The sequence below is a fragment of the Endocarpon pusillum genome (genome assembly GCF_000464535.1).
Source record: "Endocarpon pusillum Z07020 unplaced genomic scaffold scaffold6833, whole genome shotgun sequence".
Taxonomy (NCBI): Eukaryota; Fungi; Ascomycota; class Eurotiomycetes; order Verrucariales; family Verrucariaceae; genus Endocarpon; species Endocarpon pusillum.
The window spans coordinates 72,390-97,076 of record NW_006916613.1 but is presented as its reverse complement, the minus strand read 5'-3'; the positions used below and the strand labels follow the sequence as shown (position 1 = coordinate 97,076).

At 49.1% G+C, this 24,687-nt stretch overlaps 8 protein-coding genes across 8 annotated transcripts; 4 read left to right on the top strand and 4 right to left on the bottom strand.

Annotated features, from left to right (window-relative positions):
• Positions 1-2,031: 2,031 nt before the first annotated feature.
• On the bottom strand, positions 2,032-3,630 carry EPUS_04515 (uncharacterized protein; the record flags this gene model as incomplete). Its single annotated transcript, XM_007807290.1, has 1 exon — positions 2,032-3,630. One exon carries the CDS (start codon positions 3,628-3,630, stop codon positions 2,032-2,034), a length of 1,599 nt encoding a protein of 532 aa, XP_007805481.1.
• A 750-nt stretch (positions 3,631-4,380) lies between these two features.
• Positions 4,381-9,415, bottom strand: EPUS_04514 (uncharacterized protein; the record flags this gene model as incomplete). Its single annotated transcript, XM_007807289.1, has 4 exons — positions 4,381-4,958; positions 5,010-5,220; positions 5,268-8,885; positions 9,029-9,415. The coding sequence occupies 4 exons, from the start codon at positions 9,413-9,415 to the stop codon at positions 4,381-4,383; spliced, it is 4,794 nt and encodes a 1,597-aa protein (XP_007805480.1).
• A 626-nt stretch (positions 9,416-10,041) lies between these two features.
• Positions 10,042-11,810, top strand: EPUS_04513 (uncharacterized protein; the record flags this gene model as incomplete). Its single annotated transcript, XM_007807288.1, has 2 exons — positions 10,042-10,278; positions 10,686-11,810. 2 exons carry the CDS (start codon positions 10,042-10,044, stop codon positions 11,808-11,810), a joined length of 1,362 nt encoding a protein of 453 aa, XP_007805479.1.
• Positions 11,811-13,627: 1,817 nt separating this feature from the next.
• Positions 13,628-15,262, top strand: EPUS_04512 (uncharacterized protein; the record flags this gene model as incomplete). The annotated part of the gene is made up of 1 exon (XM_007807287.1): positions 13,628-15,262. The coding sequence occupies one exon, from the start codon at positions 13,628-13,630 to the stop codon at positions 15,260-15,262; it is 1,635 nt and encodes a 544-aa protein (XP_007805478.1).
• A 529-nt stretch (positions 15,263-15,791) lies between these two features.
• On the bottom strand, positions 15,792-16,909 carry EPUS_04511 (uncharacterized protein; the record flags this gene model as incomplete). The annotated part of the gene is made up of 2 exons (XM_007807286.1): positions 15,792-16,225; positions 16,312-16,909. 2 exons carry the CDS (start codon positions 16,907-16,909, stop codon positions 15,792-15,794), a joined length of 1,032 nt encoding a protein of 343 aa, XP_007805477.1.
• A 294-nt stretch (positions 16,910-17,203) lies between these two features.
• On the top strand, positions 17,204-17,951 carry EPUS_04510 (uncharacterized protein; the record flags this gene model as incomplete). The annotated part of the gene is made up of 3 exons (XM_007807285.1): positions 17,204-17,561; positions 17,618-17,756; positions 17,813-17,951. The coding sequence occupies 3 exons, from the start codon at positions 17,204-17,206 to the stop codon at positions 17,949-17,951; spliced, it is 636 nt and encodes a 211-aa protein (XP_007805476.1).
• A 2,151-nt stretch (positions 17,952-20,102) lies between these two features.
• Positions 20,103-22,466, top strand: EPUS_04509 (uncharacterized protein; the record flags this gene model as incomplete). The annotated part of the gene is made up of 2 exons (XM_007807284.1): positions 20,103-21,269; positions 21,321-22,466. 2 exons carry the CDS (start codon positions 20,103-20,105, stop codon positions 22,464-22,466), a joined length of 2,313 nt encoding a protein of 770 aa, XP_007805475.1.
• A 627-nt stretch (positions 22,467-23,093) lies between these two features.
• On the bottom strand, positions 23,094-23,649 carry EPUS_04508 (uncharacterized protein; the record flags this gene model as incomplete). Its single annotated transcript, XM_007807283.1, has 2 exons — positions 23,094-23,187; positions 23,357-23,649. The coding sequence occupies 2 exons, from the start codon at positions 23,647-23,649 to the stop codon at positions 23,094-23,096; spliced, it is 387 nt and encodes a 128-aa protein (XP_007805474.1).
• Positions 23,650-24,687: the final 1,038 nt, after the last annotated feature.

The following is a 24,687-nucleotide window of genomic DNA, read 5'->3' as shown; positions in this document are numbered from 1 at the left end:
GCCTAGATTGATCTGGCACACGGTTAGGGCATCACTTATACCTATCTCTTTTTCCCTTCCACGCTTGGTTTGTCTAACTGCATTGACCACACCTTGACTTGCTCTATTGCCGTTGCGCTTCTGTGCCTTAGTTCCTAACAACTCCCGATGGGTGCTCAAACGCAACGGCTTTTTGGCGGATTGTTTCTAGAGGAGCCAGTCAGATATTTAAGCACAAGCCAACTCCATTCCATCATCAACTTCGTCCGTTCATCAGCGACCTAGAACTGCAATGTAAGCTTTCCTGTTTGAGATGCGTTTCACAGCTGACTTCTTCAAGCAAAAAGAGGCGACTTCGATTATGATCAAGATTTCCAGCGCTTTCGTAATGAAGAAGTCGACCTTTGGCGTAATCGTGGTATGGATAGGCGAAAAGAGGAGCTAGTACCAGCATCAGGAAATTTAGGAACTTCCAGAATAGTACATCACCTACACAATCCTTCTTTTGTGACTGAGAGAGTCCATGATGGTATCACTGCGGATGAGACAAGTCCGTGCACTGCCTTAATCCTTGCCTATGGTTTCAACGAGGGCTCAGTGATGATAGATCATACAGCCCGACGAGAATATATGATCGACCCGATACGCGACTATCCATCCGAGATTTTAGCTTGCCTCGAGAATCATCTTGCGATAGTTCGACAAAATATCCTTGCACCTGTGGAGGTACTTTATGGCTCTCCTGTTCAAATTAGGGTTGATTAGGTAGTCAGACCCGGATCCCTGGATCTCTTGGGAAGCTACGAAGGAATCACCCTTTACCTAGAACGAGAGTTTCCTGAAGCAGAAGATCCGCAAAATCAGGGACGGCTATTGCACTTCTTGATCTATGCAAGCATCCGCAATGTTTTCTCAGCGCTTAGGGCAAAAAGTGGGCCATGGAACAGGATCGTCTTTTAGGAGTTGCATACCGGCTTGCTGGTGTGAAATGCGGCGAAAACCTTTTCCAGAACCGGACGTGGCAACAATTAATTCACATCAAGCCTCACTCGCACTATGCCATCAATAAGAAGTTTGAGAAAGAAAGTATGGAGGCGATCTTAAAGGTCCAAATTCAACTCTCAGAGTGCGATAAATCACATCTCGCCAAAAGATCTCACTTCCGAGTGAAGACACTTGCAAAGGCCCTCAATCCCCCTACGGCGAAAACTGGGACCCAATGTCTGATAGATGTAAAGTCAGATCCAAGAAGTCCCCCACAAGATCTAAACGAAGTGGAGGCTTATATTCCAGGAGTTTCACCAAAGGTCGAAGAAGTCTCGATATATCGTATTCAACAAAAAAAGCATTCCTCGACCTGGTCTGGTCTTCTATTAGACTCTGATGAGCATAAGATATTGCAGCCCCAGATTCGGGTTCAATGCATTCATTGTCTTAACAAGACCCGTATTCGGTAAAAATAAATGCACTACTGTTATAGACTCGAAGCCTCGCTGGACAAAAACTGACCCTCCTATGTACATCGAAAGATAGCTGTTATGCGGAACATGTAATACACATCGACGTCTAATACCTATCAACAATGATATCCTTAAGGGGTCAGACCGGCTCGGACCATATAGCAGCCTATCTATACACTAGTAGATTATATATATTTAGCTGTACATATACAGCTAAATCCTCTTTAGGTAATTAGTTTTCTAATAACTTCTCTTCACCACCTGAAATTTGCCGTAGGAGAGAACGTAATCGGAAAATTAACAGGCTAGTCGAGCAGCATGACCTAGAGCCCTTCAAAAGTGAAAGAGTACTTAGGATAAGCTCTCGGCAAAAGAGAATCGTGGCTGCAATGTAGAGTGGATCGTGAGCCCAAAGTATGTCCAGATTTCGTCTGATGCGACTGAAGCCTACCAACTAATCTGTCGATTCTTTTGAGTAAGACATTGATCTTCCAGCATTCGTAGTGTCACCGGTTCCGTCTTCCTTTCCACCCTGATCAAGGTATCCGAAACGCAATCGATCTGAGCACCTGAAACCAAGGAGTGACGGATTTCATATCCCGCTGGTCTGGAAGGTCGGCCGAGCCCGATTCCAATCTTCGACAAATCTATCAAACCGCTGTGCGTCGCGGTTGTCTTCGAACCCGTCGAGAGCAAACCGTGCTAGCCGGCGCAACCACTGACCGCGTCCATATGCTTCATCATGGTAAACAGCCATGTCAAGATGGGGGTTCTTAAGGGACAACGCTCGCACGAAGTTTGCCTCGAAATACGTTTTGATACGGCGGTCGTCTTCCGATAGTCTTCCGCTATTCTCACCATATCGATCAGCAGGCAAAAGATCCACATCTCCATCATAATCTTTTGGAACGAAACTATTGATTTCTGCGTCAAGATCGCTGAAGTCCCAAAGCCAGATAGGCGGCTTTCGGCTTAGAATGGGTGGTAGAATCAGGGAGTCATCCCAGTCGAGGACCGCGCTTATTCTCCATCTTTGAACGTCCTTTATTACCCCGGTTTCAAAGCCCGGGGTAATAAGGATGTTCCTTGGTTCTAAATCCCAATGATATAAGATGTTCCGAGGTTCCTTCATTCCTTTCTCAAAGGGCAGATCAGCCTCGAAAAACCCCAGCGCCTCCATTTCCTGCATAACATCCTGCAGGCGTCTGAACAGGTTCCAGGTGAAGCGATTCTTCGGAACTGGAGCGCTTTCGATTTCGTACGTGATCCAAGCATCAAGCTGCGTCTTCAACAAGTCACGTAAATCTCGAACAGGTCGTGTGGGAACTCTAGGCTCACCGCCTGTACCAAAGCCGATGATCTCAGCCGCTGTAGCTGTCTCGCCAGAGCGTTGATGGCCAAATAATCCAACTCTGTTAGGTAGTATAGTTTGTTGATCATTTGGGCCCTTGACACAGTCGATCCTGCCCGCCTCGGAGAATTTGATTGATTCGCAATGATCGAGCAAGCGGACAAGTTCGTCGACTATACTGAGTTTCCCATCAAGAGACATCTTTTCGTATACCTCATCAAGTCGAGTGCCATTGGCAAGCTCCTGGAATGTGTACGGAGAGTGAATTGCATTAGCAGCTGTAGCATCGAAAGCCAAGATCCTGGGAGCAGGAACTCCATGTGCGGCAAGGAGAGACCACAATGCAAGCTGTTCATAAATGCGTCTATCAAGCTCGTAAGGCTCTGTGACCGCTTTCTCATCATCGGGCCATATCGTAAAGCGTGGGATACGAAAAACCCCTCTGATTTGTGGTGCTGATTCGTTTGCACAGCAAATGGTAGCTGAAATCACACGATTGGAGCTGCCGCCCTTCAAACGCATAACATCTGAAATGTTACTAGCGCCCATCTGGCCTGCCAACTCAACGATTTTGTGCTGGAAAGAGAGAAAGGGTTCGTGCGAATATTCATAGGTGGATGTAGAGTTTGGCGTCGTTGAATGAGAGCCAATTGGGGAGTCTGAGTTATCCGCTGAGTCATCGGGCTGCTCTTCTGTTGAGTCCTTGGACTTCTCTTTGCTTAAATTCTTGGACTTCTCTTTGCTTGAATTCTTGGACTCGTCTACCGCCGAATCCTTCGATTGCTCTTCCGCCAAAGTACTTGGCTCCCCTACCATCAAACCCTTGAATTTCTCTTCCATTAAATGCTCAGGCTATTCTTCGGATGATATTCCGGCGGCTCCGTTCATTGTTAGCATGAAGGGGGGCTAGTTGCGTATCAAGCAAATGCAAGGTATTGAGACAACGTGTAGAAACCGCCTTGAGTACCTATGATTGTGAACGCAATGTTAGCGGCTGCCTCGCATGGATTTTCACTGAAGATATTGGTAGAGTGAAAGACGATGAGAGGATGGTATGCAATAAATAGTCAGCAGTTTATGTTAGTTGGCATGTTTGTACGATGTGGCTCGGAACCATTGAAGGTTATAGCGAGGGTTAGACCTGAGAGAAAGGAGCTTGGGTAGAACGTTAGTATCTTGCAGACAAAGACTTTACCATTCCAACAGTCCGAAAGCGTCAGCTGCCATTTGCTTTCAGCAAAGACGGGAGCGTGTATTAAGTCAACACAAAATGCCATGGTGATATATGGAACAAGCAGCCAGGAATGTGACCAAAGGAACAGACAAGGTGCACGCACCACTTTCGCCGGATTGGATGTGCCAAGCGTTTTCTTGTCTGCTTGTCACATTACTCAAAACAGAAACAGATTATGAGCTTCCCTCACGACTTGCTGCGCACATTTCATGTTTTCGAAAGTGTTGGAAGCAGTATGAAGAAGGGGTTTGACACTGTTTCACACTGCTATGCCACGGGTATCATTGAATATCAAGTCTATGTAACTGGAGCACATCCGAGAGAGAGACAGCGCGCCAGGTATCAAGAGAACCGATTCACTGCTGAAACTGGTGGTCAGGTCGCAGAGGAGGAAATAGTCCAAGTGCCTGCGACCAGGCAGAGGCATTCCTCCACGCCTCTGCTGGATCCCTCACTCCATTGACAGCTGCACGATCCTGGGGAGCCACATCAGTATTACCGTCGATCATTGTTGGATCCATACGTGGCTGATAGCCTGTCGGTGCTGGTTTGATCTGCCTCTGATCCTTTCTCTCTTGGAATCTTTTCCGTTGCACTAAATCGCCTCGAATCATGCGTAGGTATTTCGTTGCTTTGTCCTTCAGTTCATGAGATTCGGTACTCTCTTTGAGCGTGCCGAGCAATGTCGCAACTTGTATTTCGGAGTTGAGATGAGGACAGGTTCTGCCGTGTCCGAGGTGAGCAATACCACACAGTCCACAGTGCTCTACACCAGCAAGCTTCAACCTGCACCAGCCCATCGGGTGTAGATCTCCACATGCAATGCAGAGGTGATTAGGGGGAAGTCCGCCGACGGGGATGTAATTGGCGGCGCCTTCGGCATCGACATAAGGCGGGTTACCTGTGGGTATCTTGACGCGCCTAAAAGGTCGCGCTGGTTACTGTTAGACAGACTTCGGCTGAGGCCTCACGGACGGGTTTTCACCTTTGATCTTCGGTTGCTTCGGTGCAGCTTTCATGGGGCCAGTCCCCTCCTTACTTGGAACATCTGTCTCCTCGGCCGGAGTGCTATCGTTACCAGCATCGCTCTCAGCGCCATTGGCCTGGAAGTCCGTGTCGCTGCCGTCATTTCGAGCCTTGAAGGGTGACGTGTTGAGCTCTGTGTCCAGAGTCTCTTGCGCTTGGTAGTCCACGGCCTGTGCTTGTCAACTATATAAATTGGGAATTTCTCACAAACACTCACATTTCGCTTACGCTTCCCCCGTCCAAATGTCTCGGCTCGTGCAGCAGCCTCTTCGGCATACATCCTCTCACGTTCTTTGAGAATCTTGTCCCATACCGTGGTATCTGCAGGCGTTGCAGCTTCCGATTCACCCAAATTGTCCTCTAAGGCGGCTTTGTCATTTGCCCATACCCTGGCGAAACTGAATTGTGATTCTGCGGATTTATCATCGCCGACGTTCGTACTCTCTATTTGAGACCGATCCAAGAGTTTGTCCACTGAAGCAGAATCATAGACTATATCTCCGGTGTTGTCGTCATCGAACAGTGCTGCGGCTCCATGTCTAAGGATAGACTCGAGGTCCATGCCGGCATCATCCTCCTGGTCCATTTGCTGGATCAAGACGTGGTCGAGAACCATCTTTTTCTTGCCTATTTGCATAATCTTCTCCTCTGCGCTACCACGGGTCATAATCTGGAAAACCAGCACTTTGTTCTTCTGACCAATTCGATGCGCGCGGGAAAGTGCTTGAATATCCTGGTGAGGGTTGAAATCTGGATCCATGATGATAACAGTATCGGCAGAAGCCAGGTTGATGCCAACCCCACCAGAACGCGTAGAGAGTAAAAAGGCAAAGTAGGGCGAGTCTGGAGCATTGAAGTCATCAATTCGTTTCTGCTTCTCGAGGGAATTTATGCTGCCATCTAGTCGGCGATGCTGCAGCCCAAGCCCATCCAAAAAGTCTTCCACGATATCGAGGTTGTCTAGGAATTGACTGAATATGAGTACTCTGTGACCACGCTCTTGTAGTTTCGGGAGCATCAACTCTAAGAGTTGTAGCTTCGATGACGCTTCAACCAAGTTACGATGAGAGACGGCTAGTTCGTAGCTCCTCTCCTCAATCTTCCGATTGTATACAAACGGATGACACAGAGTCTTTCGAAGCTGCATAAGGATATTGTTAAGGTTGACACGCTCTTTCTGCGCAATATTCCCATCCCGGCTGAAAATCGACTTCATGAGCTGAGGATTCTTTGCCAAAATAGACTTGTAGAGCTTCTTTTGTACCACCGACATTGTGACAGGCAAAATTATCTGCGCCATAGGCGGCAAGAACGTGAGAACCTGGGCTTTAGTTCGGCGAAGGAAGAAGGGACGGATCAACTCGTGCAGCTCTGGCACATTTTCCTTTGTCAATGTCTCATACTTCGCATCCATTGCAGCTGCGTTGATCTTCGGGTCAAGAAATTGCAGGAGGTTAAAAAGCTCTCTCGCGTTGTTCTGCAGCGGCGTACCAGTAAGCAGGACTTTAAAGGGGAATTTCATCTTCGAGAGGTTATCATAGAGAAGGTTTTTCTCGTTTTTCAAGCGCTGTCCTTCATCCACAATGAGACCAGCCCAAGCGACCTTCTGCAAGTTCTGGCGAGCCTTCTCCTCCACCACGGATTCATATGAAGCAATCACGATATGTGCCCGCAAGTCCTTGGGCTGGCTTCTGTCGTGGGCTGTTAGCTTTTTGCGCTCCTTTTCTTCCTCGTCCTTCGGAAACAGTTCATAATCCTGAGCAAGCTTCCGAGCAACAGAGCTGCCGAAGTATGTCACAGCACGAAGAGATGGTGCCCACTTTTTGATCTCACGTCGCCAGTTTGGACATGTCGAATTAGGAACAACGACGAGAAAAGGCCAGCACTTGTGGTCTTGCACCATCAGGGCAAAGTATGCAATGATCTGAATGGTTTTGCCGAGACCCATCTCGTCAGCCAGGATGCAGTTCTGACTCTTGTACCACTGATAGTAAAGCCAATTCATGCCTTCGACTTGATAGTCCATCAGCTGGCCGCCCGTCACCGTTGTTGGTTGGGTCTCCTTCAGTAGGTCGGATTCGAAGTCTTTAGTCCTCACAAGCTGAAGATGTCTTCGCAATGTTTTCGGCACCGGTGTATGAATATAGTCCTTCATCACCCAGTCCTCATAAGCAGTCTTGAAGTCTGCCCATCGCTCCTTTTCCTCATAGCTTGGAGGTTTTTCCCAGATGGCATCTTCATATCCTAGACCTTTGTACTTGACGTACGCTGAATCCACTTCTTTGGCACGAGCAAAGTCGATTTCCTTAGTACGATTCGTGACAACGCTGGTGTAGACTACATCGAACACGATGTCAACTCTCAGCCAGTCCTCCGGTATAGCATCCTCTGTCGTCATCTTTGGCATTTGGTTTTCTGGCTTTTTCATGAAAGCGACACGCATTGCTGAAGCGGCCACCCCCCACACCCAGGCACCAGGCATCCATGTTGTCTGAAAGTAAGACTGGCCTTTCCACTTGATCAAGTACTCCTTCTGGGATTCTTCGATCATGTCTAGAGTCGAGCCAGGGATGTACTTCTCCAAGTCAGCAGGTCTCCAAGCTACCAAAGCGTCTATTTGGGAATTGTGTTCAATGCACTCTTTGCAGGTCCAACTGCGCGAGTAGTAATCAAAGCGTAGGTCGGCAAGTCCTTGCTCGTCTAGCGCAGCCTCCTCCTCATCTTGTTGAGCATGTTCTCTCCCAGGGAGATGATGCGGATGCCATGCTTGTTGACAGTTCGCGCAACGGAACATGACATTTGTGGATGAATTGATCAGACTCGGGTCTACTTCGGTTATCGGGTCAACGCCGCCATGTTCTTCGCGACGCAGCTGTTCCTCACGGGTGGTCAAGCGGGGTCTGAAGGGCCTTGAGGCTGCCCCGGCCTCTCGACAAAGAGAGCAGAGCCCATGATGAGGCGCACTTGGATCTTTGTGTTGCGCCATGCCAAGACAGCGGCGACACTGTAGGACGAAATGTCCCTCACCTACTTTTGTGACAAGATGTTCTCGAGTGCCCCGATTTCCTAAGCAAACTTTGTGGTAGGAGCTTGAGCAGCCTTGACAGAAAACCAAAGGGCCCTTTTCTGAAGTATCGCCATCGATGCCGCATGTTTCACACCGCTCCCTATGACGATTGCGAAACTCATCATCAAGCGGCAGTCGTTCGAAATACTCCTTCGTAGCAACAACCTTCGGGCCGATCTCTTCTTCTGAGTATGCTGATATCTCATCCTCGTGCCTTTCCCGCATGCTTCGACGAGGCTGAGTTCTAGTCCTTTCAGAACGACGCGCTCCGGATGAAACTTGGGGGGCAGCAGCCTCCCGCGTCTTAGACATTGACCGTAGACCTCGTTTGCTCTGCCGAATATCGTTCTTTGGTTGGGTTTTTCTTCTTTTAGACGATTGATAATTGAGCGAATCAGCACTGGAGTCACCTCTAGCATTATTCCCACTCAAGCCGTTCTCCTTTTTCATGGTGAGACGTAGTGAGCGGCGGCCCAAGGGTTGAGAGCGTTCTGACTCAGAGGTTTGTTCGTTGGCGGAAGACTGTGGTTCGCGTTCGGAGCCGACGGACTCATCGGATTCCTGCGGTACACGCCGCCTTGCTCTCTGACCAAATTTGCGAGGCGATACATCTTCAGACTCTGAGAGTTCGAGAGAGGCCCAGTTGACAAATCCTGTGGCTTGAGGTCTACGTGTAGTTCTGCGACTGCTGGACGCCATTCTTGAAGAGAGGAATTGCTTCAAGGCAACAGAAGAATTGGTAAATTTGTGGAGTTCCACGCGAGAAAGCTATTCGAGGGTCAGCTTTAAGATAAGGTGGTGTATAGAGGTGTCGAAGGTGAAAGTAATATGTGTGTAAGACTTGGCAGAGTGGCAGGCGGCAGGCAAGCAAGCAAGCTTGGAAAACATCTTTTGTTTCAGAACACGCTTACCAGATCAGTCTCTCCGCTCCTAAGCTTGACAAGATATTGGCCAGGCTTAACCTCGCGAAGTATTCTTTGAACGGTAAAGTAACCAGGCAAGTGTTCATATTCTCCCTTCTCTGACAGATGTGGAATGTCGATATAGAAACCGTTGACGGGATTGATCTGAGACGAAGGTGTTCGAGCGTCTGATTTGTTATGTGCTTGGCTCCGTGATGTTGAAGGGGTGCTCAAGTCTTCGAGAACATTTTCTGGTTGTGGAGAAATCAAATCGGTCTTGCTTTGCAAGGATCTTCCCTCTTCACCCTCTTCACCCTCTTCCGCTTCGTGCATGTTGCTGTCTCCATCTCGAGGCGGCGGCCTGCCCATCCACATAGAAAAATCCACTCCGGTCATTCTGATAAGCTTAAGGCTATGTACACTGAGAATGGGAGAATGAAGTCGCGCAAACCACAACGGAACGGCTGTCGTAAGGAAAGAGACATTAGCAGCTGTACATTTATATGCACTTCACCGCTATGCAAGAACACACCTGCAATTTCGGTAACTTGTCGCACGGTTCAGGAAGGGTGAAGCTCCCACTTTTGAGGGACAAACACACCGCGGCTTTTGAGGGCAGTTCAAGCTGCGAATGAGATGATCCAACTTTCTTAGTGCCGTTAATTAGACGCGACAGATGACACGCCAAGCTACCACCTGGAAAAGTATAAACTTGAGTACAATAAAATTTGCGAAAATATCCGCCCGGCTGTAATTTATAATTTATTAAAACAGCAGGAACTACACCTTGATATACTCCAAAGGGATTCCTACAGCGCCTTCGTTCAAGTCTACAGCTCTCGCAAAACATTGGATGATATTCATCGCCACTGCGCGAGGAGTACGCGGTACAAAATGCTTTTCAAACTCCACACCGCCTGTGAAGAGACTGGCTTCATTAACAGGAGCTATACAGCGTGGCACTCGAAAGGCTAGAGATGTTGGAGAGCGCACGGAACGATATAATAGCAGGATCAATTTAAATGCGAACGGCGGGTTTCAAAGGGAAACTGCAAGAGGCCCTAGTAGAGCCGTCCCTTTCGAGCAACAGTTTGCCGGAAGGTCACTGGCCGAGCAGAGGCGGTTTCAGCAGAGAGGTGAAGGGAGAGAAAGACATGAGGAAAAACCGAGATATCCGAGAAGAGACTCCCATGGAGTGGCTCGAGATCAGCCAGCAGAGCGGTTCTCGCAGACTAGGGGTGACCGAAGCTCGTTCCCAAGTCAGCCACCTACACAGGACAGCGTCTCACGCGCAGCATACAGAGATAAGAATGCATCAAGAAACTCTAACCAAGACCTAGACAAAGTTCATAGATATCGCAGGGCGCCGGACCATATCTCAGAAAGGGCAGGGGAACGACGCTCATTCTCAAGGAGGCCAAGCGCCTCGGAAAGCTCTTTAGAGGTAGACTACCGAGATCAGAATCGGTCACGGAATTTTAACAAAGTGAATGGTGAGGACGCTGAGGATCGGTCGCTGTCGAAGCGCCCCTTGCTCGGAGAACAATCTCGACATTCGTTCTCAAGAAGGTCTAACGCACTTGAAGACTCTTCTCGTATGGGTGACAGGAATCATGATCAGCCAAGCTATCCCAAGAAAGCTTCCTCTGGTATATCGGACTTACAGAGTTCTCTCCGAGAAGCTGGAGAGCGGTATGCACCGAAGCACCTTTCAGGGCAACCTCTCTCAAGAAATGCTGAACGCTATGTTTCGGGGCATGCTAGACAGGAGTTGATGTCTGCAAATAGGCATGTGACTGTGCCTCTATCGGTTCCTCGTTCCTCGGCTGCGTCAGAATTCCTCTATGGAACATCCGCCGTCAAAGCCGCCCTTCAAGCTGGAACTCGAAAGCTTTTCAAATTGTACATTCAGCAAGAAGCCAACGGAACAGACCAACGAGAAGGAGACAACGAAGTCCTCCAGCTTGCCCGGAAATGTGGCGTGGCTGTAAAACAACTTGGTGCGCTTGCAGACGACTCGCGACTTCTGAGCAAGATGGCTCAGGGAAGGCCACACAATGGATATATCTTGGAGGCGTCACGACTACCGAATACGCCAGCCAGGGCACTTGATACAGTTGAAAAACCAGGAGATGGATTCACCTTTACTCCTGACCATCAATCTGACGAAGAGATTGCAGTGAACGGCACTTCATGCAAGATTTCGGCTAGCAATGGTCGCTATCCTTTTGTCCTCCTGCTAGATAGCATCCTAGATCCCGGCAATCTTGGCGCCATCATTCGTTCTGCAGCATTCTTCGGCGTTGACGCAATCGCCCTGATCGACTATAACCTTGCTCCATTCTCCCCAGTCACTCTCAAAGCATCTTCAGGCGCCGCAGAATATATGCACTACTTGAGGATCAAGAATGACATTAATTTCGTCAAAAGATCGCAGAGTAATGGATGGAAGTTTTTTGCCGCTGTTGCTCCGAAGAGTGCGTCAGCCAGTCGAGCAGGGCCTAGCGTTTTTCGGTTACAAGAGGCTGAGGAAGCCCTGCTGAAAGGCCCTTGCGTACTGATGTTTGGTGGGGAAGGTGATGGCCTCCGTCCTCGATTGCAAAAGGTTTCCGATGGGATAGTTGGTATTGAGGGAGCCGTCGGGGCGAAGACTGGATCTGGTTTGGACAGCCTTAATGTTAGCGTCGCAGCTGCATTGATGATGCAAGTTTTCGTAAAGGGATCCACCACGAAGGCTAAGACGGAGAACTTGGAGGGAGAGGTGTCAAGAGAAGATGAGCTGCTCTTCTGAGATGATCACATCCATTCAGTGAATATATTGGTTGTCCTTGCTTGAATGGTACAATCACATCCTGTTCATGGCAATTTGCAACTGTTTAACACCAGCTCTCTGCCCGCAACTATTCCGACCCTCTCTTTGCTCATCGCTTGTTTGATAGAACCTCCTTACATTCTCGGTCAAGAACATCCTTATTACCTCTTCGTTCACCTCGCACCTATCTAGATATATCTTCTCAACCGCCAACTCCATCGCAGCGAAGATAGGGTTGTACGACTCATAGCCGACGACACCAGACGCAGAATTGGTAGTTACTCCCGCTGGATAACTTTTCCCGCCAGTGATACCAGCTCTTTGGCAGCCTTGTTAGTGGACGGCGGGATTGAAGGGTGCAGATAGAGAGACATAAGGAACGTGACATCTGGGGTCAATGCTTCAAGGCGAGTCTTGTAAGTTAGAGCCGCATCTACTGTAGTGATTGGGGAACGAGATTAGGGAGGCTGATAGAAAAATTAGAGATGAGGATGCTGGTTGATTAGAGTGTTGAGGTTTAATAATACTTACTTACCACCACAACAACACCAATACACACAACCATGCACAGCACACATAGATCGTGTCAACCCCTCCATCTCTGATGTTTGGAGTTACAGCTCTCAACATATCGCCATTACGTAGGCGAATATGAAAATCACCGGATGCAGGAAGCTTGAGCCCGTGGAAGAGGGCGCGTTGTATTTATACAAGTGTTCAAAAGTACGAATGACCTTTAGGTACACCGTATAGAGCTTTTAGAAAGGGAAAAACACAACTTCAACCCAACTCCGAATGATAGAGAGAACAAATTTACTCTGCTGAGCAATACTGAGCGATGGAGGTGGGAATTGTGTTGGTGCGGATCCACTGTGTTCACCCCAACCTCAACTTATCCTTTAAGTATTCTCCACCAACACACAGCGAGGTTTTCTGTCTTTACCTAAGCAGGGGCACCATGGTAGGAACAAGAGTCAGTAAGACATCTGGCATGCTGATTGATCATATCCGACCAATTTGGAAAAGAATGCTGCCTGGATGAGAATACTGGTACGCTCTGCGCATCTTTTCTGCAGCTCATTTCTAGCTGCTTGCTCTGTGTCTCAGCAAACATGCACACGCGAATTTGGGGACCTTTTTATGCAGTTTGGCTGCTCTTTGATCTTGCTTTGCATCCTCGCAGATTCCTCAATGAGGTTTGTTGAAGAAGTGGCAGGCGGCAAGCCTCAAACGCAGCCAGCCAGCAATCACCCGACCTGCATCCAGCAGAACAGATGTGTGAACGACCAAGGAAGAGGCAGTAGATATGATCAACTATGCATTTGGACAAACGGCGCATAATGCAATAAACCACTGCTTACAATTCTTTGTCAACCTGGCAAGGTTTTCTCACTTTCTTCCTAAACAGCTTCCATCGCTCTTCCAGTATAAATCTTCTTGGTTCGTCTCACACGACAATCATTCTCAAGATCAGCTTCACCACTGTCGGATATTTACACGGCTCTCCCCAGCGCCATATTCACTACTCATCCCTCCTGTTTCGGACCCTGAGCTCGAGTCTGCGGCTGGAAAGGGAAGACGCAGCCATTCACAGACCTTGACCCTTGCATCATAATTGAATTGACGCACGATCAACTGTAGTGAAGACCATAGTGAAGACAGGCAACCATCTTGGGCCGGTAGGTACGAGTACATAAAGAAGTAAGAGCATTTATTTCCCTCAACCAATTCCCCGTTCTTTCCCGCCCCAACATCCTCCCGCTACCCGCCAGTATCTACATATACATCCTAACGCCATGGAAGAAACAGATCCTGGTCAGAGGCTTCTTGCTGCCCAGCGAGCTCTCAAAGCCCAGTTGGCCGCTTTGCCGATCGATCCAAAAATGACTGAGCCATTGCGCCCGCAACATTTCATTACCCGCCAAAATGGCACCATGGTTCCTCTAGTCGCATTGGACGAGTTGCCAGCCACCGTATCCATTCGAGGCGTGCCTCGAAACTTATCAGCTTATGATGTAGCTGGCATGAAATGTCTTGGAACCGTTGAGTCGCAGCACCGTCAATATATCGTTGACGGGCCGAGACAGGGGTTTCAGCCCGAGCAGAAAGCCGTGGAGAACGGTCTTCTTGCTTCTAAATACGCCACTGGGGCAACCAACAACGACCTAGAATCCTCACTTGGCGGACTTGGACTTCGTAGCCGCACTGCAAGTCCTATCGTCCAAGGGCCACAACCCAAAGCCTATGGCATAAAGGAGACCCGTTCATCCCTTCCGAGCACTCTTAGAAATAATCCTGTGCGCGCTACGGAGCAGGGCGCTCGCCCACTGACCGTTGAGGATCTCGCCCGTAATCCTGCTCCTGGTGTCAAAGAGTATTGCTCCTACTGGCTCCGGCACGGCGAATGTGACTATGCCCAACAAGGCTGCCTCTATCGTCATGAAATGCCACTCGATCCTCCAACCCTCGAGAAGCTGGGATTACGAGACATTCCGCGCTGGTACAGGGAGAAGCATGGTCTGGGTAGCTATCTAGCTCTTAGTGCCCAGAGAGTGAGCTCAGTGAGCACGAGGCCAAGTCCGATGGAGCGAAACTGGAGACAAACTTCAGATGGAGCGTATTCGGAGAGCACAAAGACCGTGACACCGCCCGAGCGCCGAAAAGAACAGACTGCGAGTCCTTGTCCTTCAGCCCACAGTTCGGTCAACGGGTGGAATGTCTTTGCAAAGAATCACACCGCCGCTTACAACTCCAACATTAGAGGCTCTCTTCATAGCCCACCCCCATGTCGCCAGATCTCTCCTACCCCCAAACCACCCACCAACACTCGTTATCCGCTGCCTGTCCGCCCTGGAAGCCGTCTTGTCCCAGCAGACACTGAAAACATCTCCGCCCGCATCTTCCGCGAAGCAAACGAACAGCTCGACGCCAGCGAGGAACAAGAGCGCGCGGCCCTCCAGAAATACGCGCCCCTTGTGCCGCAGAAACCCGGGACAATTGCTGCTACTGCTGATGATGATGCTGCTGCTGATGACTCCCCAGTCATCATGACGCCGTCTACGAGCGATGAGGACGAGAAAATCACCGAAATGATTGAGTCCGGTTCTGAGCCGGAGGCTGTTATTACTACTGGTAGTAACGCAAATACCGCCAAGATCACTGGTAAGGAGATTGCGGATGCCATCGTGTCAACGGCATCTAAGGCCGTCACTGTCCCCAAAGCCGTGATTGCACCAGCACCAGAAGCAGCAGCCCCGCCAGTGCAGAGGAAGAAAACAGGTGCCAGAGCCAGAGCCAGAGCCAGAGCCAAGAAATTTGCTGCTGTGGATGTGGATAGAGAGGCGCAGAGGAAGGCCGTGGGGCGCGCGAAGCAGCAGGCGGAGGAGTTGGGGAAGGGGAAGGCAAGGATTGAGAAGTTGGTGGAATCTTGATCGAGTGAGCACAGGGAGCGAGTGTCTGCAGCTACGAGGCTGGGGTACGGGATTGGAGGTGGATACAGAATGTCTTGATGGGCAATGTCGGGTTATCTTTCTTTTGAATTCTTAGGGTCCGTGCGGTTGGAGCTGGGATGGATTCCTCATGTTCTAGACTCTGCCCTTCTTTTTTCATATCGCACTCTCTTTTGCCCTATATATAGGGTTGTTGGAGGATATGCCCGATATGTACGGTTCGAGCTTTGCGTTGGGTAACGAGATGACGATGCGTACAAGATTGCCGTCTCCATATTTCCGAAGGGCGGGGCAGTTCAGTAGTCCTACATTTATAGATCTCTCTCCATCCAGCGTAACCTACATCGCCCTTCATCGTTTACCTCGCAATCTGCCTCTTCCCCTTCCCACTCCCTAGTGGGATATTCGGTCTCCTAGCCTGAAACGCCGCCACCGCCTCCACATACTGTCTGACAATGCTATCACTGAATCCTGCCGCCAGCCTCCTTTCCAGTTCCCATCACAATAATCGTCACTTCTCCCTCCCCTCCACCAACTCCCTCACCTTCTCCTCACTCCCCAACTTCCACTCCTCGGGAAACGCATGCACAATCTTGGGCTTGTGATGCCGAAAATCAAACGGCACGTCCTCGAAGCTATCCTTGGTCGGGTCCGTCGCCTCGGCGACCATCTTGTTCACCAAGTCGCCGAGGTAGCGTTTGTTCTGGGCCTGGGTCTCGAACTTCTCGCAGGAGATCTTGACGGCGTCGCGCGAGGGGTTGTAGCGCACGCCGGCGAGTTTGATCAGTTTGTTGCGCTGTTGTGGCGTGGTGAGCTGGGGGAGGTCGGACGGGCAGAATTCCACCACGACTTTTTTGGCGGCCGGGTGCACTTCGCCCATGTAGGTCGTGTAGCGGAAGCGGAGCGGGGAGGTTAGAGGCGGAGGTTCGAATTTTTGGGCGAATTCTAAGTGCGCGGGCGAGAAAAGGGGTAGTGTTAGTTGTGGGTTTGTTAGGGGAATCACGGTGATGTTTGGGGGCAAGCAGACGTACTGCCGAGTAATGGCATATCCCAAGCAATCCTTCGCTGATATTCTCTCATGTCCCGATGTAGATCTAGCTGGGCGTGTGCTGGGGTCGTCATATCATCTGCTTGGAAATCATCGTCCTCGTCGAAGACTTGGCCTAACTCGTCCTCTTCCGCGTCGGCCCAGAACCCGCCAGTGTCTTTGTTGGGTTTGGGTACGTCGGGGAATCTGAATGGTGTTGCCTCATCGATCTCGTCTACTTCCCGATCGATGTCTGCTTCCATTGCGTCGAGCTCGTCCGAGAAAGGCGCAGTGTGGTCGACCTCTGAGAGTGCTCTTAGACCTTCGCGCCATTCCTGTTGCTCTTCTGGTGAGGCGCGGTCGAATTCCGCTCGGGCGTCATCCTCGAGGTCATCAATCGTGAGATATTGGATTGTGGGGTGTGCTTCTTGTCTTTCAGTGTTCGGAGTAGGTGTCTGGCTTGCGTTGGTTTTCTCTTCTTCTCGCCATATTGGTGCAGAGGAAAAGGTTCGCCAATCTCGATATTGCGGTTTTCGTTTGGCCGTTTTCTGCCGGTTGAATTGTAATGCGAGTCTCGTTACACACCGGGCGGCGACTGACATGTCGTATGAGGCAAGGTTTTTGACGCTTTGCAACCTTTTCACATCTCTCAATTACTGCATCTGAGTTGATCTGGAACTTCTTGAAGCTCGAATTGGGAATGCCAAGCTCTTGGCCCACATTGGGCTGCTACTTACTACTAGTAGTTAGTACGGAGTAAGTTACTTACTGATCCGTACCAGTACCGAGTCATCGCTCCTTCATTCCATGGCAATCATTCTTATGTTTATTCTACCAAATACTAGTCCTTGTCCTCTGCTTTCAAGCATGAGCTGAAGGATGTTACACTTCGAGATATGACAGAAGCATCCACTATAAACTATGAGGCAACCAAAAAACCCAGCAAAGTCTGTTTCGTGACCATTGGAGCTACTGCATCGTTCGATAAGTTATTGAGAGCCGTACTGGACAGTTCTTTTCTGGAAGCACTTTGCAAGGCAGAATATACGGAGCTCCTTGTACAATATGGCAAGGAGAAGGGCAAAGCTATATGTGAGACCTTCATCTCTAGGGAACATGATAACGTCAAGCGGACTTGCGGCATAAACATTGCCGGATTCGATTTCAACACCAACGGCCTTGGTGAGCAGATGCGGAAAGCAAAAGGAGGCCCTGAAAACAGCAGCAAAGAAGGCCTCGTCATTTCGCATGCAGGTTGTCAATGGACATCATTAGCTTCTGGGAACTGCTGCTGATCCTTTCGTGGTTAGGCTCTGGAACCATTCTGGATGCTCTTCGAATTGGAGTTCCGCTGGTAGTCGTGCCGAACACCGAGCTGCTGCATAATCATCAAGTAGAGCTTGCCGAGGAGTTGGCTAAGCAGGAGTACGTTGTCCATGGGAATCTGAAGTGCGTACTATTTGTGTTCTGCTTGGAAGCTATTGCATGCTCATCTCATGGCTTAGTGACCTGGCAGTTGCCATATCAGAAGCGGAAAAGCTCCGTGAGCGCAAAAGTCAGTGGCCGCCTCCTAACAGTGGAGACGAGTCGTACAAGCGTGGTTTGGCTGGGGTCATGGATGATGAAATGGGCTGGGTCGACTGAGTATGGCCTTCTCTTTCCTTCACAATCACGATTCCGAGCGCTGTCTTATCAGCCAACGCCACGTATGGCTACGAATCAGCTTGAAGTGGGCGTGCTAACTGCCAGATCGGTTCTAGCAGGATGTTTGTTGGCATGGTTTACAGACCACGGCTGATTCAACACAACAGCTTGTCGCTTTATCGAATACTGACAACGTACAAAGATGCAAAGGCATGATTCTGTGACCATTTGTATTCGCACGCCTTGTAGCTGCGTTCTTCGATCACTGCAGCTGTAAAGAGCAAGACGGGACAGATTGGACTTGGGAACCAAAGCCGCTTCTGAGTTTGGACTGTTGCTAGGAGGATAAAAAAATGGCTGTGGTCTGGTTTCTTGCTGATGGGGTCCCTCCATGTGTATTATGCTAGTTATCTAGAGAGCATTGGTAAGGGGGCTTGTATGGCATCTACAAGAAGGATGTTCTTGTCAGGAAATATGGTATGAACATTTGAGCCATGATAGCATTGATTATGTCGTCAGGTATTATGCAGCATATGCCTTCACCCCTAATACATCACATTAACCCTGCTAGCATCTAATGTACTGAGGGTAAAACCCGGCATGACGACTTCTACATAACAGATATTGATATCAGTCCGCGCAAACTAAGCTGATATCTCGTATAATGCTGGTAAGGGTTCAAACCTGACTGTACTTAAACTACATGCTCAATGTCGAGATTGTGCACAAATAACACATGCAGCGCAACACCAGGCTTTTACCATGCCGCCGCTGACACAGTTGTGCAAGACACAAGCCGATCAGACAAGTTGCAAATCATTCTATGCAGGTACGTAGTACAATAACCTGCCTTGGTAGACAAGATGTGGCGTGGTGCTTTTGATGAAAATTTCTGGTGGCGTCATGCTCCAATAGAGCCAAAAATACGTGTGCCTGCCGCATCCTGTAGGATCTGGCGGCTTTCTTGTTTGCACATTTCTTGGGCTTGCGCTTAAACACGAACGGGTGGAGATCAGCATCCTTTTCGGTCCGGGCTCCGAAACTGTTCAGGTCAGCCCGGCAACACAAAGAAAGATTCCAAGGCAACCTGTCCAACGCCTGACCAGGAGGGAGGTAAGCTGCTGACTGAATTCCAGCCCATTCTCACTTATGCGCGAAAAAATGTCTCGATCATGTTGCCAGCAATTGGATAGTTAGGACTGTTGGTTGAGTTGATAGGTTGGCATCTCGGCATGCCCGATCTGCCCATACAAAGAACACCAAGGCCATTTGTTGCACCAAGGCCGCGAGGCCGCGTAGACTCTGTCTGGGCTTTGGGCAAGTAATGGTGTGCTATCAAGTATGCAGACTTCAGACTCTGGGGACAACACAGAGGTACCGATAGGGATCAAATAGATACAGATAGCAGTATGTAAAAAGCACATCCAAACTTCCCTTGTTCTTATGCAGCATGCTCTTTACATCCAAGCAAGGGTGGAAATCAATAACGAAGGCGGTGGACTGACGCGCGTGCATTCTTGATTACTACGTAAAGCGTACGAGCAAAGACACCATGGTAAGATCAAGTTAGGTTTGGTATTAGCGTCTCAATGGTAGGTTGGTGGATTGGAGGATTAGTGGTTGATGAATAACCATTGGACTGGGTGGAGCCCCTTTGACAATGCTTGTGTGGTGGAGCCCTTCACCATTCACCATTCCCTGAATCCTGCCGCCAGCCTCCTTTCCAGTTCCCATCACAATAATCGTCACCACAACTACCACCACCACCATTGCGGCTTACTGAAGATACCCTCGTTTGTTCAAAAACCTCTGTCGCTCTCTAGCTTAGGTATCCCAAACGACTCTCAAATCTCGCACCAGTGCACACAGGATACAAACGCTTTGTCATAGTTGACCGCCACTCGCTAAAACCTTGCTCCTAGTGAGCGCTCCTCCAGCAACGACACACCTCCGCAAACAGGTTGATGACTGCTCTACCTTCATACAAGGCTTGCGATCAGTTCAAGAATATACCATCTCAGATGAAAGAATAAGGTTGTTATCCTCGAAAGGCGGTTGAAATACGGACTTTTCTGCACGTCCTAGCTGCCACGACAGCTTTCTCCTGCCAGATCGCCAATATTCCTGTTGAAATTCCTTTAAGCCTTCAAAATGCATTTCCAGCTTCCCTCATATATCGCCTTCATTGCGACAGTCATCACCTTCACACCGTACGCCTCCGCAATCAGGCTCATCGAGTCGAGATCCCTCAACCCGTGCCAGGATAATTCCAACTTCACTGCTACCCTGTTCAATGTCGTCTTCACACCAGATAATCGTACACTGGCCTTTGATGTAGTTGGGTTGTCTTCTATAGAGGGATATGTGACGGCAGAGTTGCAAGTCATTGCCTATGGCTTTACCGCGGTCTCGCAAACATTGGACCCATGCACCATGGACCTCGGAGGTCTCTGCCCAATGTCCACTGGCCAGATTAACATCGAGTCCAACATCATCATTGGTGAAGATGTCATCAATCAGATTCCTGGAATCACCTACGGCATCCCCGACCTTGACGGCTTAGTCCGCATCTACATTAACGACACGGATTCAGCAACCTCCATCGCTTGTGTCGAAGCGCAGCTTTCGAATGGCAAGACAGTCAACCAGAAAGCGGTGGGTTGGACTACTGCCGTCATTGCTGGTCTTGGATTGGTCGCCTCTGGAGTAACGTCGGGAATGGGCCATTCCAATACTGCTGCTCATGTTGCCGCCAATGCTCTTTCGCTATTCGGTTTCTTTCAGGCACAAGCAATCATAGGCATGACTGGTGTCAAACTACCTCCTATAGTCCAGTCATGGACCCAAAACTTTCAGTGGAGTATGGGTGTCATTCGTGTGGGGTTTCTGCAAGACATATGCACATGGTATCAACGATCGACTGGCGGTACACCCACTACACTTCTGTCAACTTTGGCGACAACATCAGTCCAGGTTCACAAGAGATCTCTCGACGCCATGACCAACATGTATTCAATGGCGCGCGATCAAATCTTGCATAAGAGAACGAACGGTGATTCTAGCGTTGCTGAGAACACCAAACTAATCATAGTACGAGGCATCGAAAGAGTTGGTTTCCAAGCCGGTATCGAGCAAACCAACATATTCCTCACGGGCACAATATTCTTCGTCGTCTTTTGCTTCTTTATTGGCATTCTCATCGCTCTTTTCAAGGCCTTCTGTGAGCTGGCTGTCAAAAACGGATGGATGAAAGTGGACAAATTTCAGGATTTCCGAAATGGCTGGAAGCTTGTGCTCAAAGGGATTCTGTTCAGATTGGTAAGGTTTCTAACCACATTGCACAACCTTCTGTACTGACTATGCATTCAGGTCCTCATTGGCTTTCCTCAGATGTGTGTTCTTTGTCTTTGGGAACTCACACAACGTGACTCTGCTGCCGAAGTCATTCTTGCAATCGTTATCTTCATCTCCATGACAGCAACATTGTGCTGGGCTGCGCTCAAAGTCATCCGTCTTGCCAAGCGTTCTGTAGACATGCACAAGAATCCTGGCTATATGTTGTACTCGGATCCGAAATGTCTGAATCGATGGGGCTTCCTCTATGTTCAGTACCGAGCCACCGCTTATTATTTCATCATTCCGCTTCTAGCCTACATACTACTCAAGGCTATATTCATCGCATTTGCCCAGAATGCACCAGTCGTTCAGGCTATTGCGCTGTTCATCATCGAAGCCATGTTCCTTATCGGAGTCAGCGTGTTGCGACCGTGGATGGACAAAAAGACCAACGTCTTCAACATCTTTATTGCAGCGATCAACTTTCTCAATGTTATCTTACTGCTGTTCTTCACACAGGTATTTGGTCAGCCAGGGATTGTCACGGGAGTGATGGGAGTGATCTTCTTCATCCTCAACGCAGTTTTCGCTCTGGTCCTCCTGATTCTCGTCTTGATTGCATCCGTATATGCTATCGCGAGTAAGAATCCTGATACTCGCTATCAGCCCATGAGAGATGATCGTGGCTCATTCATCAAGTCAAACCCACAATTGACGACAGAGCTGGATGCTCTGGGCGCCACTGCTCGAGGGGATCTTAAGCTGCCGTACGGCAAGACAAGGCTGGATGACGACGAAGAATCCTTCTCCTCTGGTTCCCTAGCCCGACAACAGACAGATGCTTCCAATCTACCATTGCCGCCGCCTACCGCTAACTCGACTTATCAGCGAGGTGGAAGTGAGAGACACTCTCCTGTGGACAACCAGGCTATGTTCCCAGTTGACAACACTGGTCGTCGAGGGCCACCGGGAGGCTCTGAGGACCGGGGAATGTACAATCAGGGTAATAACAGCAGCGAATATAGCCAAGGCTACTCAAGGTCGCAAAATCAGACTCCACAGCCTTCCAATGGTGGTGGGCATCCTAGAAATGGTTCATCCTATCCTCACCCACCGCATCAACCCCGACAGCAGAATGAGTCGAGCTCTTGGCAAAGAGGTGCAGGGTATGAACATTAGAAGGTGATGGAGGTGGACGATGGGATGATTTTCATGTATTGTAGCGCTTTAGGGTGTGCATCGGCATCACACATTGCATCAAAAGAAGAATGCTGATGGGCCATGGGCGCTTGGTGGATTTGCTGCAACACAATGTCAGCAGTAGGCATGTATCCGGAAGAAGACGTGATAACGTCAACAACTGTTCTGTAGATAATAAATACAATACACGAAAGCTCTGCTAGGTCAGAGCATTGAGCTTAAAGTCTGTATATCTCCTTCCTCTGCCCAAATGGCTACCATAAGTTGACCCAGACTCATAAGAACGCCATTACTGAAGAGGCTTAGCGTCATTATTGCCATCATATATACGTAGCGGGTTACAGGTCACTCACTACATTTAACGCTCTCAAACCGTCACATCACATACATACTTCTGCTCTATGCTGTAAGTCAGGAGTATGAGCAGTTGCTCGCCCATGCCATTAGCCATTTGATCAAGATGCTTCAGAAACATTGTCCAAGTACAGCAATTACAGCCTGGCGTCTCCTTCCATCCACCCAGACCTTTCCAGCCCCCCTCTCTCACTCAGATGTTCAGGTCAACATGTTACGGCCACTTGAGCTTAGGGAAGGTGCCATTTCCCATTATTGTGTGCATCTGATGTGGAGCATATCCACCTCGATTCGCTGCCCAGCGTCTCCCTCAACTGACCCACGTAGACCAAGAGAGGCTCTCTTCCTGGAGATCTAGGTCAGCCTGGTAGGATCTCTTAAGGTTACGGCTGGCGCCATGTTCTACTATCAAGTGCATCTCAATTTTGAGCAAGTTCCCTTGCATTTGCTGCCCAGAGGGCTGTTGATGTATTGAAAAGAAGGATGCCTTGCGAGACTTTTCAGACTAAAATTACATGTCATTACTGCCATTTCCTCCATCCTCCTCCCGAGCCACTTTTTGCTCCTCCTCCTTCTCCTCCCGCTCATTCTGCTCCGCTCGCTCTGCTGCCATGCGTGCAGCATACCATGCTTTTGCAAGCTCTAGACGAGAGGCTTCGTCCCCAATCAGTTCAAGCTCAGCTTGGAACTGTGCTTGTTTGGCATAGAGTTCTGGCAGGTGGGGATTCCGAAGTTTGGGCAGTTTTGCCGGAATTCTTGGGGATTGAGGAGATTGATTGAGGTCTTGAGCTTGTTGTGAAGGTGCCATGATTGATCTTGGAGGTAGATGATGTTGATGATGGTTGTCGTGAATTTCTGCGAGGTTTGTCTTGAGAATGGCTGAGCTTGAGATGGTCTGCGTCGACAGGAACTTGAGTGGATTGTTGTGATGCTGGCTTATATGATGGCTGAGCTTGAAGTGTTGTGCATCGAACGATGGCTGAAGAGATTTGCTGCACAATTCTTGCTTTGAGGATGACTGGAGCTGAGATGTTGCGTGCTGAGTTATATTGGGTTAGGAAGAATGGGAATGATGTGGATGGAAGGCTGAACTTGTTATGGTCAACGTTTGGCTTCTGTTTTGAGAAATCCTCCTCGCGAGGGGAATACACCGTCTCTATCTGGGCATTAGGGCACACAGCCTGCATCTGGCTCTCTACCTGAGCAATGTCTTGTTTCTCCTGCTACGAATCCGCTGTCTACCTCGTGCTGGCGAGCACAACAAATCGCTAACGCTCTGCTTGAGCACCTGAAGTAAGGGTATACGACTGTTCCAGAGTGCACAGCCTTCACAGAGTTGCTATTGGTGGATAGCAACCTCCAAGGCTTTATATAGAGCTTCACCAACATTCACAACATCATGCCATATGCCAGTAAAATGGCTTGGAAGACCGACAAGAGATGCTGCTGTTGAAACACACCAGCTCTGTCCTGAATGCAGAGTGACCTGGTATCACGCCTGTCAGAATACTTTGTGTTGGGCAAACTAGGCTCCTTATGCAGTGGACTTTCTCTTTCACCAGTATGGCTGTTCAGTTGTCTCGTGTTTATTCGCATGGCTCTCCATCATTACAGCTCTTTGTTGATGTGCAAGATTCAAGCAAAACGTCTCCCTTGTGTCCTGCTGGTGCAATATAAATATCGGTACGAACATATGAGACAGATATGTCGGTTACCACTTCACATCAACTCAACCATAGGGCATCTCATTAAATTGCCTAATTGGGTTATCAGGAGATGACGGAGAAGTCTTCGCTTGGCACATGCTGAGTTTCAGCGGCTTGATGGAGTTGCGGAATTTTGAAAG